Here is a 16,972-nt window from a genome sequence, read left to right as displayed (position 1 = left end):
CTAGGCTGAAGTTACAGTGAACAGTGTTAACAAAAACTAATCTAGTTCAATCAAGTTGTAGAAAGGTGCCAGAAAGATGCGTTAGAATAACCATCTACCACAGGTGCCTAGATGGTAATGTGGCACTTTTATTGGTCATTCAAGATGTAGATACATTGCAACCTGTTAACTGCATTATTTTGTAGGCAAGGTAATATGCAACATCATATAATATGTACCCCTACATGCATTCCTTCTCATAACATAATATATATCAGCTGAGTGAAGAAGACATCACGGTACAAATACAAATGCAGTGAATTTCATAATTAATTAGAAAATATTACTGGTACTCATCATTTTGTAGACAAGTTTTTTAACACTTGTCTTAAGAAAATCAATCACTGGAGTTTGTGATAGCTCACTCCAAGGATTGCTTTTCTTCACACTCGTGTGAAAACAATGATCCACAAATACCACAAACTACAAGATCAATTCAGTTTAGAATATATCAGTTAGGTGAACCAACTTCATAGAATTACTACATCAATGAAGATACAAAGAAAACAATATAGAAAAAATGGTATAAAGATTGTCGTCAAAAAACACATCCAACTATAAAGTTAAGACATGGCCTACAGAGTTTTCATGCAGAAAAAAACCCCTGTGAGAACAGGATAACTAATCGTATCGACAATGGTTATAGTTGATACAATTCACCCCCTCCCCTATAAATGAACCTATACAAGTATCATACGAGGGTATACTCTACAATATCACTACTGTTCAGGACTATGCGACCAGTCAATTCTTTGCTGATTTTAGATGTTATCATCTTTAGGCTGACACGTACCAGACTCATCCAGATCTAAATCGTCATATATAAACTCGTTCTCTTCAAAACCGGGTTCCTGATTCGACTCCACATAATACTCTACATCATCCTTGATCTTCTTGATCTAAATAAAAATACAACCATGTTCAATATTCACTTAGAAAAACAACTGGTGTAGCAGATGGTACCCCTCCAAAACAAGTCCGATGTGGTTTATATACGACGTCATGAATCACAAAACACAATCATGAACAACTGCAAAGAATGAAAATTGCACTGCATTTATATTCACATTAGTATATACTTCAGTGCAAGCACACTGTCCAGGTCACACACTCTAGCTATCTAGGCTGTCCGTCTAGGAATGTTGGTTAACGGTCAGTGTGAGACATATAAATGTAGTAGCCTTACAGCTCTCCACAAACCCATTAAAAGTGACGTGGTTTAGGAGCCAGTTCTGAAATGTGAACACTGCATCCATCAATCTTTAAGCTGGATACCCCACGGCATTATAGCTTAAAGTGCTATAACCTTCAGCATAACAATTTCAGATGAGGACAAGAATTACAAAATGAGATTTGAATGTGTTTAAATTAAATTATTATTCTACACTGCATTAAGTACCTGATCCATAGCGAGCTGGTTATTATCTACCATCCTCATAATGATTTCCAGCCGTTTTATGTGATCCTTGTGTCGGTCTTGATGCGCTTTCAATTCGTCCAATCTGTCTTGCTTTTGCTGTCAAAGAAAAACAAGTCATCATCATTTTAACATACAAGGAACAAATTAAACAGAAAAATTAATCAACAGAGACATCATTGTCTTGTTGTAGCACAAACATTTGCAACTGCATTGAAAATAAAAACATTTTAAAATCATATTATTATGAAATTTCTTCATTAATCTTTAAAATCATTTACATTTCCTTTCACCTGTATCTTTTCATGACAACATAAAAGTGTATTCATGTATTATGAGGACACTTCGACTTACCTAAATGTTACATTCTCTTTGTATTAGCTTCTTTTTGGAATTTAATCTTTATGGTGTATATACCATTATTCTCCCACCTCAATCACTGTTTAATCATCAACACGGTCCAAAGTGTAATAAGCATTAAAAACAATTCTTAAATATGTCATGGTTTTCTCTCATCGAACTTGAAGCAAAATAATTGTTTAATAAAAGTGACTCATTTTTCAAGTGGCATGGTAATCTACTCCTGCTTCATGCTAAAACTTTTAGTAATGAGCCGATGTACAACACTAACAACACTGCATTCATTTACCTCTTTATCAAGCTTTTTTTTTTTTGTTGTACACGATAACTGTTCTAGTTCACTTTCAAACTGGTCTAGTTGTAAGTTCAGTTGATCAATCATCATCTAAAATAAAAACAAAATAATTGGTTAGCATTTAACAGATAACGTACACTAAACAGAACACACAAAAACAGGAGAATATAATGTAATGTGTATCACAAACCAAGCCTTTCAAGAAAAACATTCTGATTCCTTCTCCAACAGAATGGCAAAATTATTCAGGTAAATTAATAACTCTCGAACACAAGACATGGGAGCCAGGGCCCACATTTTAGAAGCTATCTTACTATACTTTTTTATATGCGTCATATTGTCATACTCGCTAAATTATACCCAATTATGTATCCAACTTTCTGACTACGTCCCAAAATTGTACATTACTCAGTAGAAAGTTTCTTTTATTTAATGACGCCACTAGAGCACATTGATTTTTTATCTTATCATCGGCTATTGGACGTCAAACATATGGTCATTCTGACACTGTTTTTTAGAAGAAACCCGCTGTCGCCACATAGGCTACTCTTTTTACGACAGGCAGCAAGGGATCTTTTATTTGCACTTCCCATAGGCAGGATAGCACAAACCATGGCCTTTGTTGAACCAGTTATGGATCACTGGTCAGTGTAAGTGGTTTACATCTACCCATTGAGCCTTGCGGAGCACTCACTCAGGGTTTGGAGTCGGTATCTGGATTAAAAATCCCATGCCTCGACTGGGATCCGAACCCAGTACCTACCAGCTTGTAGACCGATGGCTAACCACGATGCCACCGAGGCCGGTCTTCTTAGTAGAATACTTCAACTAGCTAAAATATTTAAATTTGTTGTTTTAAGAGCAATAACTTTTCTGTGTGTATGCTTACAGATAACCAGTTTGTCAACTCTCCCTTCTCTTTCGTCTGCGGGTCGAGTTTGGCAGCCGCTCCCAATCCTTCCTTTGAGTAGGCTTTCGTCTTTGTTTCTCTTTCCACCACTTTGAATCTTTCCATTTGCTAAACAAATTACACCGGTTTCAACGTATAAGTTTACAAACTAGGTATTTTATTATTTCACTTATCTAAGAAAGTTTAATACTTAAGACTACTGTTAATTTTATATACCTTTATCTTTTAGCTGCTAATAAAACAAACACTTAAAAATGTTTTGTTAATATTAAAAAAACTTATTGACTACTGTATTTGCATTATCAAAACAAAATGGACACATTATATGACAATAAAATGAGAAAGCTGTGTTTTCAAATGATATTAGATTTTGGCATTACTTACCGTTTCTATCAATTTTCTGTGATCTAGAAGACTGTTTTTGTCCTTGATATCGCTGTTGGCAACCCATGTTTTAATTTGGTCCCGAAGTCTCTATAAAAACAAAAAACAAACAAAACATATAAAAAACAGTGATGTCTTTAATAACAGAAATAACATGTAAAGATTAAATTACAGGCAGCCTTTACCATCTGCTAAGAATGACAGACATTCAAAACAACTTGACACCGAAGCCTAAAAATGATGCAATTTCACTGGTTTATCTTAAATATTAACACTACACTTAAGTACCACAGCTATATATATATTATATTAAACTATCAGAGACAAACTTTCCAACATCATAAAGTTATCAATATACATAAATGATGTAAAAATACTCATTTATTCTTTGTACTTTTTTAATTGGTGAAAATTTATTAAATAAAAAAAAAAACCTTGTCAGTTGCCTATTAATGATACACTGAGCTTTCCCTCAAATATACAACTGCCATTTTAATAGCCAGACCTCATAAGCTGAGGCTATATCTACAGCTGCTATCATATATAGCCACTTCCATGTTATTTGACAAAGAAGGTGGCTTCCACTGCCATTTTATTTATGGAATTCAATTTTGAATGTAATATTTAGCACAATGTGTGTACGGTAGTCGAGTAGATCGGAGTGCAAAAAGACCCTTGCAGAGTGCGACATCAGTAAGAACAAAGAAGGCTGTCGGCAGAACAAATGAAAAGATGAGGAACGATCAGAAACTGTTAAAATGGCCTTGCATATTATATTGTAATAATTATTAATAAAAATAATAATTACCTGTAATTTCTTGATTTCCCTCTTCAGATCTGTTTCGTATTTCTCTTTCTGGTTGCTGTTAGAAGCAGACTGTACCTGGAAGGAGTTAAACTGTACCCACAACGGACATCAGTAAGGTTTAGTCAAAAGTTCACACAGAAAAACAGTCATGAAAAACAGCAATTTAGTTTGTATTTACAAGATGTTATCAATAAATGTTAACCAAACAATGTACAAACACAAACTATTTAAGACAACAAAATACACACATAGCACAGAATAGAAAATAATTCCTTTTAATGCAATATGAATCGCCAAAAACAATACGAATAGGATTTCTGAACCAATTATAATTTTAATAATTTCAACATTCGAGTGCCACATTATAACTTTAATTATAAAAATTATCGCAAGTATTATCCATCCATGCAAGGATGAATTAAAAAATATATACGGAGCCAGAATTAAGAAGCCTGTATATGTGAAATACAGCTTCGATTCCAACAACCAGCAGAAGGAGCAATGTTACCATTTTTTAGGTAGACAATAATTTAAAAAAAAAAAAAAAACGCTCCTGAGATGTAATTAAGGTACATTTTTGTAAATGTGCACCTCGGATGTAAAGTACTGATTTTTCTACGCTGCAATGTAGTCATACCATGTGACGATATCAATCAAATGTGCATACCAATATGACCTACATCTTACAGTGGTGTGAAATAATTTATAAATATTAATTATAGTATAAATCGTAATCAAATGACCAAAATTATATTCTGACTCATTTCCAATGCTACAGGAATTTTCGAAACCTACAGAGTAAACACATAATTAATTCTCTTTTCAAACAACATGTACCTTTTTCCAAATATCTTCAAAGACTTCAACACCTTCAGCAACCTTCTTAAGGCATCGGTCTATCTCACCTAAAACACAGACCATGTTCAGTGAAAAAGTCGTCACCATGGTAAGACTGCAATACCCTCCACCCAACAAAATTTAACAAATATTGTTATGGTTAATTTAATAATTATGTATATATCTTAGCACTACATTAATTATTTGTATAAGCTTAACACAAAATTGAGTTAACTGCAGATAAAACTCAACATCCCAAAGGGTATGTGTGTGTGTGAAATTCTTTTTGTGACTTAAAATATAAGCATTCTAAGAATCCTGAGCAATTCTGTGATGTCAGATGTACAGTTCAGACATTTCAGCCAAGCATTACATAACTGTATAAAAAGTTCCACAACTTTTCATTGTTATAGTACTTATGGGCAATTCCATATTGGAGAGGACTTAATGCCAAAAAATAATCTTCAAAATTCAATGAAATAAATTATTGAAATCTATAGATTAATTACCCAATTTAACAAACAACAATAGTTTTCCCTAAAACAAGTTTTCTTTTTGTACTACACACCAGTGGCAAACATTTCATATTTTAAGGTTAAAAGTTGACAAAAATATGTGTAAATTAGCCCTATCTATATCCCCTGAATGTAAAGCAATATTCTGCATATTTCATTAGATTTGTAATGTCACTCTCTGACTCTCAAACACCAAATAGTTAAAAACAGTCAACAAAAAGCATAGAGACTGAAATATAATTCATAGAAGAAAAACATTTGCCACTGTAACGTCAGTTACAAAAAAGTAAGTTTTTTGTGTAGAAAAAAAATCTGAGGGTACTCCAACCTGTCATTCATAATTTTCTTGCTACTTGCCAAGGCAAACCTTAAAAACATCCCATCAGTTCTTGATATTATATGTATGTTGCGTGAGTGTGGAATGAAATTGGTAGCGTCAGTCACCGGAAAAACAGGAGCTGTAACATCAGTCACTTTTCAAACAGTGAGCTATAACTAGGTCTTACTGAATTTTTTCTACATATCTTTAACCCTTTCCCTAGATTTCCTCAAATTTTAACTTAAAACTTAGTAAAAAGCATACACTATTGGTTCAAACGAGTAAACAAACTGAAATAGTAAAAAACTTCAGCTTCATTGAAACTGTTTCTTCTTCTCCAGTTGAGGCTAAACTATTGGGCAATAGCTTGACCCCTCTTTAGGCCTATTGTATTCTAAATAAGGTAAAACTTTCCGTATACATGAATATTTATGGTTTTTCTCCCACAATGCATAGTACTTTCTGATAACATAATAGTTACAGAACTGTCGACAACAGACACTGAATGGCATAATAATTCCCTAAGTTGAATGAGGTGTTTGCTGATGCCCCAGCCATCAAAGGTATAGCTCGATTCCACCATCTCAGTGTTAAACAGGGCAAGGTTGAGACATTCACTCTGACTAGTGATGTTGCAGATTCTTCCAACAAGACGGATGTGATCGAAATACCTGCTCAACATGCTGAAGTGATGGACGCACCAATTGCAATAGATGATTGGCTGTCGAATACGATGGTGAACTCTTCCCTGGAGTAATCAAGAATATTCAGAACAATAACTTTGAGGTCTCTGTTATGGAAAAAGCTGGTGCCTCATGGCAATGGCCATCCAAGGAGGAAAACATTTTCTATCACAAGTATCAAATGAAGAAGCTGCAACCTCCAGTCACGATCAATGCCAGAAATCACTGGGCTGCCACTTTCCTTGATTTTGATTAATTGGGGGATGACAGTGGTACATATCTTTTGCTAGTGAGCAATGTAACTTTGAAAATATGTTCAATATAGTTTTAACTCAACATTGGAACTAATGCAAGACTTCTAACAAGTCTAATGGCATGCCTCTGTTATGAACTGTAAAATACCTACATACAGGGCACAATATTTCACAAAAACCTTTGTTCTGTTCGCGTGTCGGTTACGCAACTTTAAAATAACGAGAACTGCCAATCGGTTACGTCTTGAACGATTACATTCTAAAATTAAAAGTACCATATATCAGTCATGAAAGTGAAAATTAGTATGTTTTAAATACATTTGAATCACTAATGTAACACAGAACCATAGTTCAAGTGTTTTAGGATTAGGTAGGCATAACTAATCGGTTACAAGAACTATATTCACGTACCCAAGTAAAACTCACGTGAACTGATTTCCGGTTACCTAAAATTTTGAACTGTTGTCCCCTGTACATACATGTATATCTAAATTGTGAACACTTTTCCAGTTACTGAATTAATATTCATGTGTAATGAGAAACTGTAACGTCAGTCACGGTAACATCAGTCACGTTGTCAAGTGACTATTCTGTAATTATCCTAATCATTGCACTTGTGTTTTCAACTTTTTTGTCATGTTTAACTTTCAGTGTTAAATTGTCTTGTTCCCAAAGGGTGAAAACTAACGTGTACCATGTTTTAAGTGAAGCTCCGTTTTGAAATTTTCACAACACTATCAGTGGTGATCTGTAATGAAACTTGCAGCTACCACAAACATGACAAACCTACTTATTACCTCTAATTTGCTATAAAATATGTATGTAATTGAAATGGTGGGCATTTCACCTCATTATATTAGTACAAATCCAATTATAAAACATTGAAGTGTTCTGACAAACTGTAACGTCAGTCACGCACAATTATGTAATCATTCTTTTAATGTTGTGGTTTTCCAATTTAGTAATGGTTTCTAGAAATGTGGTTTCATGTTGCCATGTTACCTAGGACAGAAACATTTGTTAACATTTCAAGGTTTGAAGACAAATTTAAAATAAAGTAGACGTAATTTTTTTATGTCTTTTTCGTGTAACGTCAGTCACGCAAATATTTTTCATTCCCATTAAGCGATACAAAAGAATATGATTTTTTTTTTAATGTCACCAAGTAGACATGGACCCCAGTATGCTTGATGCAAAATATAAAGAACTAGGAGGTACAGGTTTGATAGCCACACCACTGAATATGACCTCCAACCACGTCAGTCACGGTGGAATTGCCCTTATACATTGTCAGAACCAACTAGGGGATCATTGTGTTATATAAAGTTTATTCCATCCGTATGTCGCTGTAGGTGTACAGGGGGAAATATGCATGGTGTCAGATGTATGCACACAAACTGCAATTTTTCACACACACTTGGTTATATCTAGTTCTCTGTGATGTGTGAGGACATATTAGAAATAATGTGTCCTATTCCTATAGGGTAGATGTTTACCTGTATATCAGATGTAAAAACTTTGTTTTTAATCACACATTAAAACAATAGGGATAAACATGCTTGGTGTCGAACGTACATTTTTTTGGTGAAGGATGTATTTGTGTGAAATACAACTTTTAAAAAACGGTCATTATAGTTAACAAGATATTAAAAACAAAAACACAGTTTGAGCTAAGATTTATTATTTTTGTTTGAAGAAAATGAAAAACAATTACCAGGTGCATCACAGGAGGTGGTTCAGAAGGGTGGAGACGAAACCCCCCTCTTGGCGCCATGTACTTTCTTTAAAGCAGTTTTTTGTTTTGAAAGAAACCTTAAATATTAGCCATAAACTTTACTAGTTCAGGACAAAGATAAACCCCATTCAAAAATTCAAGGTAACACACCCATGACATTGGGAGAGGGGGGAGGTGGCTACCCTGTGACTATGTACACATACAAATGACGCAAGAAAAATTGCCACTAGCTACATGTATAACTACGAGATGACAGCACCACAGACAAATTTCATTATTCTAAAGCTAAAGACATATATAAGATGGGCGTAACTGTGGCAGTTCTCCTATGACTAGAGACCTGAATAAGGTGCAAGTGACATTTTAATATTTTTGCATTCATTTGTGATAAGTAACTTCATATTTATTGATTCCACACATAAAACTCGGTATAATTATCTAGAGAACTTCAAAATAGTAAAGTGCTGCCACTCAATGTAAAGGTGGTTTCTTCAAATGTGACGTCACAATTACCATGTTAGTTGTGATCCTAAACAAATTTTCCAATTTGGGTTGGGTTTTTTAATGAAGATAACAGTTAGTTGCAAGAATAATTTTTGCCTTTTAAAACATAATCAATGCTTTTGGTACCAGCCTTGGTGGCGTCGTGATTAGGCCATCAGTCAACAGACTGGTAGGTACTGGGTTCGGATCCCAGTCGAGGCATGGGATTTTTAATCCCGATACAGACTCCAAACCCTGAGCGAGTGCTCCGCAAGGCTCAATGGGTAGGTGTAAACCACTTGCACCGACCACTGATCTTTAACTGGTTCAACAAAGGTCATGGTTTGTGCTATCCTACGGAGCCCCTTTGGGGACATTCTGATATTTATTTTTAACTCGTGCGCACGAGTTAATATCTCGTGCGCACGAGTTAATTAACTCGTGTGCACGAGTTATATATCTCATGCCCACGAGTTAATATCTTGTTTTAGTTTCTAGTCATCATATATTTAGACATTGAACGTTTTGCACATATTGTGCTTATTATGAATCGTTATGACTGCAAAATTAGTAGCGTAGTACAGATAGTTTTTGTTTTCATACGTTCGTTGAAGACAGGGGACGTATTACTGCATGACATGCAATGTTTAAACATTATGTTGCTTAGTCACAATATCCCCATTTCACTGGGATGTACATCTCTCATAGATTTGGTCTACTGAAACAGTATTTCGTGACATAGCAATCTGAATAATCATTTCGTTTGAATAAGATCATGCATTTTTATATCTTTGTTTATTGACTTTCAACGTTTAAAGATTAAACGAAATTAAGCTTGATGTGAAAGAGTGTCATTGCTTGGTACTTTGTTGATATTTGTGTGTGTTAATATTCATTATTGATTCCCCCAATATCAACTCATGCGTACGAGTCATGCAGTTAAAGTAGCACAGTTAAGCTTTTCCAACTACTCGTCATTTTACACAATGTGTAACTCAAGAATTATAGTACTGGATATTAGCATCAATGTGCGTATGCTACCTTGACGTTCAAATTGTTTTTATCTATTGTGTCTCCTTGACTCTTTTTCAGTTTCGTGTCTCCCTTGATGCTACTCTGTTGCAACAGTTTACCTGTCCCCGTGCTTATAAACCATAAAGTCTAGACTTTAATAAAGTCCAGACTTTAACGTCATGGCAACACCATTCAAATAGCATTACGTTAAAGTCTGGACTTTACTAAAGTCTAGACTTTAAGTTTTATAAGCACGGACCCAGGTAGTGGCCCTAAATGACCTTAGATGATGCCGGTGTAGGAGCCTCAAAACACTCTCCTGCTCCAAAACACTGTCCCAGCCCCAAAACACTCCCCCTTGGAGCCTCAAAACACTCCCCAACCCCAAAACACTTCCCCTAATTATGTAGGCCTATACGTTTATATAACATTTAAAACATACAATCATAACATTTAGTTGATTTAAGCAATATTTATTTTCGTTGATTACAATCAAGGTCGCGTTAAGCGTAATGATTCGGGATTCGTTAACTATCAACATAATGGCAATAATTTGTATATTAAGTGAAAATGTCTGTTGTGAAGGTTAATATATATAAAGATAGCTAGATAGCTACATACATACATAGAAAGATACATAGATATATGCATATACATAGAGATAGATACAAATAGATAAAGATAGATAGAGATAGAGACAGTTAGATAGATAGATACATAGATAGATGTATATACATAGATAGAGATAGATACAAATATATAGTTAGATATAGATACAAATAGATACAAATATATAGTTAGATATAGATAGAGATAGTCAGACAGACAGACATACACAGACAGAGAGACATACATACATGGTTTGGGTCTCGGTAACGGCATGAGGAAATTTGTGAAGACAGTAAATGATTTTAATATCCTCAGTGCCAGTGCATCATTGAATATATGTATGTTTACGTCAAAACCCGACATATACAATAGAAATATTCAAAACAAAAATACATGCATACATACATACATACATGTATATAATTCAACAACGTATCGTTGTACATATCAAAACCGAGAACGCTTTCAAAGGAATTATTAATAACCCCAGGGTTTGGCATTAGAATACAGTGCATAACACCATTTTAAAGACATAGGGGGAGTGTTTTGAGGCTGCTACACCGGAAGTTAAGCATTATAAAAACAGACTAACAAAAATCTAGAAAAAATGAAAGAATGATTCAACGATTTGAAGTAGAGCACGGAACATTAGAATATTTGACCAAATTGAATGTGTTATGGAGGTAAACCCTCATTTCATGTTATTATACTAATGTGTTTGTCTACTATATAAATTATATCATAGTAAGATGCATTTTAAATACTTAAATGTTTAATTTGATCTTTCAAACAGCTACAGTAACATATTCTGTGAAAATTTTCACATCATACACCATCTCGGATATATCTGCCAATTTTCATGAACAAGAACACAAAAGGTCATATTCCTGTTATTAGATAGGAATATTAGGTACGGCGTCCTATCGAGTGAAGCAGTCATGCTTTTCACACAATGTTTTTTAGAAAACAACAACCAAGGTCACAAAGGTAAAATTCTTATCGCTTTTCTGTTTAAAATTTTATGACATTCTAAAACAAAGTTTTTTAGAACTAAGAAACATGTGACCAGGTTTCAAGTCATAAATGTCAACTGATTAATCTCTTCCGTCACTCGTAAACATCTTGTTGGGACATTATGAAGCAATGTTTTAAGGTCAAAAGTCTCAGAAACACGTAACACGTAAGCAAGTTTTACTGTCCAAGCGTCCAGGTAAAGGTATTTTCTGGTGAAAATATGTGGAAAAAGTTTCAAGGTCAATGTCATAAAGGTCAAACTATGTATACTCATGCTGGCAAATAATTATTATTTGAACATTTCTCATAATTTAATAGAAATCATGTAAAGATGCATTGTCACGTTCAGCTTCAAAGGATAGAATCATACGAGGTGAACATGGTGTCACTGGGTATTCAATCAAAGGTCGGCTTTGATCATAATTCTTAACACACAAAACAGACTGGCAACCTCGTAAGCATCGGCAGGACTTGACAGATTATGTTCCTCTGTGTACATTGTTGCCAGCTCATACACATCCTTGTCACATGGCAGTGTATCGACGGAGCTGCTCATTTCAAGGCATATGTCCAGTTCTTCCATTTCAACAAGGTACTTTAAGTCGAGTGTTCCATATAATTCAGGTAGGTTGTAAAGTGTGACAGGTCGCCCTCCATAACCTCTACTCCCAGCAATTATACGGATTCTATGTGTATTCCATTCATTCACAAGATCTGCAATCTCCTCCTGGTAAAGAAATAAAAGTGGCATACTACTTGCATAGCAAAATACATTTGAAAAATCGTGACATGTCACCTCCAAGTAAAGTTGGTATACCACCAGTATTCAATACAGCTCGTGCGAAATACCCACCGATTACATTTGGGTCATTGCTTGTTTTATTTACTTCCATCCAAATGATATGACGAGAAAACCCGTCGATATATCCATTTATGCATATTCCATATGGCTTTAGCTTATCATAAGAATCCAAATGCCATACGAAGTTCGGTCCTCGTGATATATATTCTCTTCTCTTAAGCTTCCTTTTCTTTCGTAGTGTTACACCATGGGGGTCCAGTATTTGTAGAAAAAATTCTAACGAGTTCCTTCTTAATGACAAACCCAGACTGAACACATTCCAGGTGCATCCATCTGTAAACATGAAGTAGACTCGCTGTCCTCAGCTCATTTCAGAGAATCGGCTACACCAGCTATATCCAAATAATGTTTACGCCTATACAGTCCCATTCCGTTCAGACACCTTTTTAAATGACACACGGACATACGTATGCCATGCTTTGCTGAAAGAAAGTGCAATATTTCAGCATAAGCCATGCCAAACATAAAATATGGCTGAATAAGATGTGTTTTGTGAGTCTCCATGTTGTTTATTCCAGCCGTATGCACACGAGATAATTATCTCGTATGCACGAGATAAGTATCTCGTGCGAACGAAATATCAACTCGTTCGCACGAGATATTAACTCGTGCACACGAGATAAAAAAAAATATCAGCATGTCCCCAAAGGGGCTCCGTACTATCCTGCCTGTGGGAAGCGCAAATAAAAGATCCCTTGCTGCTAATCGGAAAGAGTAGCCCATAATGTGGCAACAGCAGGTTTCCTCTCAAAATGTGTGTGGTCCTTAACCATATAACGGTAAATAAAATGTGTTGAGTGCGTCGTTAAATAAAACATTTCTTTCTTTATATTTTATTTGAGCAATGAAAACATTTTTATTTTTTTACGGATTCAGCAATCTCCAATTGAAAAAAAACCCACTTACTAGGTGACAAATATATACACCGCCTTTACAAACATCTTTATTGTTTTTCGTATATCTTGAAATCTTTATTAAAATAATATTAAAACTTTGATCAGTTCAAACCAGAACTACCCGTGAATGTCAGACTGATAACATCTTCGGTCCAATTAAAAGACGAGTTTGCTTGTATTTCGTATAAACTATTTAGCACTTTCCACAAAGTCTACCAACACACAACAATATGGTAACCAAGCTCCCGCTCCCCCTTTTTTTTTGCTTTTCGTTGTTTGTTTTTTGAAGGGCGTGGTGCCATGGTGCCTTGCTGCCCTCCTTTAATTTTCACCCAGCGAGAACACTGCTTAAATTTTTAAATCCAAAATCACACACTGGGAGGGGATGAAGAGGTGAACTGTTTGCTTTTGACAAAGTAAAAATATCATTGTATAAAAATTTATAGTAGGGCTAATGAGTTTTTAATCATGACTAGTAAAAATTTTAAATCACTGATCCCATGGCTAGTGGATTTGTATACCAATTCTAGAAGTCCTTCTAGAAAGGATTCACTTTAGGTTCAGATTGTTTATTGTTCTCGAAAGTTAGTTTTGTTTAACGACACCACTAGAGTACACTGATTTATTAATCATCAGCTATTGGATGTTAAATATTTGATATGTTTAAAATTTAGTCTCAGGAAAAAAAACCCAGATACATGTTTCCATTAGTAGCAAGGGTATTTTAGTTGCACATACAGGATAATACATACATACCACAGTCTTGATATACCAGTCATGGTGCACTTGCTTCAACAAGAATCCTACCCGAATTTCATCATCTGAACTATAGGAACAGTTAATATTTTCAGCGAATATTGATTATGAACTTTTATAATCGATCATCACATTGGTAGAAACAAACATTTGGTCATTTTGACATATAGTCTGAGAGAGGAAACCCACTACATTTTTGCATTAATTAGTAGCAAGGATAGCACATACCACGGTATATCAGACATGGTCCACTGGCTGGAACGAGAAACAGCCCAATGGGCTCACCGACGGGGATTGATCCGAGACTGATTGTGCATCAAGCGAGCGCTTTACCACTGGGCTATGTCCCACCCCTGTTTATTGTTCATGTGAATTAAAGGAATGCTTAAGCAAGGCTCTTTACCACTGGGCTATGTGTACCATATATCTGCTCTGAATTACTGGCTTGGAGAACTAGTATAATTTAAATTATACTTGCCAACAGAGATAGTTTAATCAAAATTCCTCCGTCATTCATATTCACAAAATATACAACCCTTTTCTGGTGTTGAGTGGCCTAATAAAAAAATAAAAAACCCCAGACCCAAAACAAACTTTACCACTTTACTTGGGCTTAAAATTATTTGCTATGGTCATTTTCTTAATTGCAGGGGTTGCAGCATAAATAAAATGTAGCAATACAACATGCAAGATTACACCAAATTCAATGGCCAATGGCTAAAATTATATGTTATCCAGACCACTGTAAATGTTATCTTAGAATTGCTGATGGTGCACCAAATTTAATGGGTTTTTTTTTTTTAAAAAGGTTCTGACCCTCTTCCCCTCAATTTAGACATCTTGTACCTTTAGTAAGCATAGTTATTCCACTTGTTTGTTATAAATCAGATGCCTTCAATAACTTGAATTTACTTTTTAGATAGATACATCGAACAATACCTCACAGATTGTATTCCCCAATGGGCCATTTAAACACTGAGAGCAAATGCTCTCCTACATAATTTCTCAAGAGCAATTTTTGCTCACTATCGATTTTCAAACCATAAGCACTGCCTCAGTCCTGGTTAGTGGAAATTATCAACTGTATTGCTATAATCCATAGAGCACTAGCGACTTTTTATGACATTTGTCGGAACACTATGCTGGAAAATTCCAATGCAAAATTGTTATCGGTGTTTTTGCCAGAGGGTAAAATGGGTATGATGCCATACTCAAATTTTTGTTTGCACATTTTATTTTTGCAAGTTAACCGTTTGACAAAATTAATGACTCTTATCATTATTGTATGATTTTCTCAACCCTAACCCATTTTCTTTCTAGGAGAGGACACCCCCAACCCTCTGTCGACTGCAGTTGCATTCAGCACACACATTGTAAATATTCAATTCCATGGTGCCACACCCAAAAATTTGTTCTGGCAGAAACTGGCTATTGAAATGTTTTGTTTGTTTGAAAATTACTAATGCATCTTAACCTGTTTGAAGAAAACCTTACAATTAAACATTTGGGTAAAATATCTGACTGTTACCACCCCCCCCCCCCCCCCACCCCCCAGTTGTTAGGTTTAGTTCTAGGGTTAGTGTGAGGTTCCCAGCAAGACTTCTGAACGTTCCAGCATTGCTTGAACGTTTGGAAGTCTTTCCAGGATCCCTCTTTATACAAACATGTATCAATATGGCCGATACAGCAGGCAGAAATCGTTCCAAATTTTTTTCGATTTACGAAATATGGATTAAATTATTGTATATAAAGCCAAAACAAAGACAGGGCTTCTAGAATTTTTTTTAAATCCACTAGCCAAGGGATCAGTGATTTTAGAAATTTACTTTAAGTTAATACAATTTTACTAAATACTAGTAATAATCAAATATGTTACCTAAAGAGGAAGATAGAGCTTAAAACACTAACATTGGGTGGTTGGGGAATGGGAAGGATATTCATGTTTACAAAATAGACTTAACTGCAACATTTGACAAAAACATTCACTAGCCATCGGGCATGGCAATAGTAGTTATTTACTAGCCCAACATTGATGATCATGTCAACACAAATGTTCAACAAATATCATATCCCAAAAATTAACAACCAGGCTTTCTGCCAGAAAATAGTTTGAGTATATTTAATAAAACAAACCACAAATATCACTACTAGGCAGTGGTTATGGGTATAAAATGTTTTGAAACTGGGATACTGCATTTCACACTAGTACTAGTAGGCGATGAAACTGACAGAGTAGGAGTTTATCGAGAGCTACAGACACTCAGTAATGGGGGCGCGGCGGCTCCTATGGGTCGGAGTCTCTTACCACAGAAGTGTGCAATGTAGACCACTTGTAATGCATATAGTTGGTGAAATTGTTGGCCCAACAATAGAACAAGTAAGACTCGGTGGTTTTCCGTTTTTTTTTAAAAGAGCTATTTTCTGTTTCATTTTTTTGTAAATTCTGTTTCAGACTACAATATATAATTAACAATTGAACTAACACAAGTTGTGACAACTTAAAGGTCCGAAAATTGACTCAGTGACTGGTGTCGACATGTGTCGCTATTTCTCATTAAATCAACGTAAGCCTACATATTAGTAGCGAAAAATCACATCAGGAGCAAAGGCTACAATTATAATAACTACATAAAGCATGATTGTCCAACAATTAAGTGCACTGCTTTATTCAACGAGGCTTAGCGTTCACAAAATGTAAACATTTATTTTATCATCTCTTTGACAGTCTAACGCCGTCTGCAAATTGAAGTATGCGCATGACACAGCGGAAATAAAGTAACAT

The 16,972-nt window shown here is 35.1% G+C and overlaps 1 protein-coding gene across 2 annotated transcripts in view; it reads right to left on the bottom strand.

Moving 5' to 3' along the window:
- Positions 1–16,972, bottom strand: part of LOC121378270 (CCR4-NOT transcription complex subunit 3-like) — a 39,923-nt gene that overhangs the window by 20,420 nt on the left and 2,531 nt on the right. For both annotated transcript variants that reach the window (XM_041506352.1, XM_041506353.1), the window contains exons 2-8: positions 5,051–5,118; positions 4,214–4,303; positions 3,406–3,495; positions 3,001–3,129; positions 2,106–2,201; positions 1,439–1,555; positions 833–938 (exon numbers count right to left, since the gene is read on the bottom strand). In XM_041506352.1, the coding sequence (XP_041362286.1) occupies positions 833–938; positions 1,439–1,555; positions 2,106–2,201; positions 3,001–3,129; positions 3,406–3,495; positions 4,214–4,303; positions 5,051–5,118 (696 nt within the window). The remainder of the gene's footprint in view (positions 1–832; positions 939–1,438; positions 1,556–2,105; positions 2,202–3,000; positions 3,130–3,405; positions 3,496–4,213; positions 4,304–5,050; positions 5,119–16,972) is intronic.

This window comes from Gigantopelta aegis, chromosome 8 (genome assembly GCF_016097555.1).
Source record: "Gigantopelta aegis isolate Gae_Host chromosome 8, Gae_host_genome, whole genome shotgun sequence".
Lineage (NCBI taxonomy): Eukaryota > Metazoa > Mollusca > Gastropoda > Neomphalida > Peltospiridae > Gigantopelta > Gigantopelta aegis.
The sequence above is the reverse complement of the archived record's forward strand: the minus strand, read 5'-3'. Positions and strand labels throughout refer to the sequence as shown.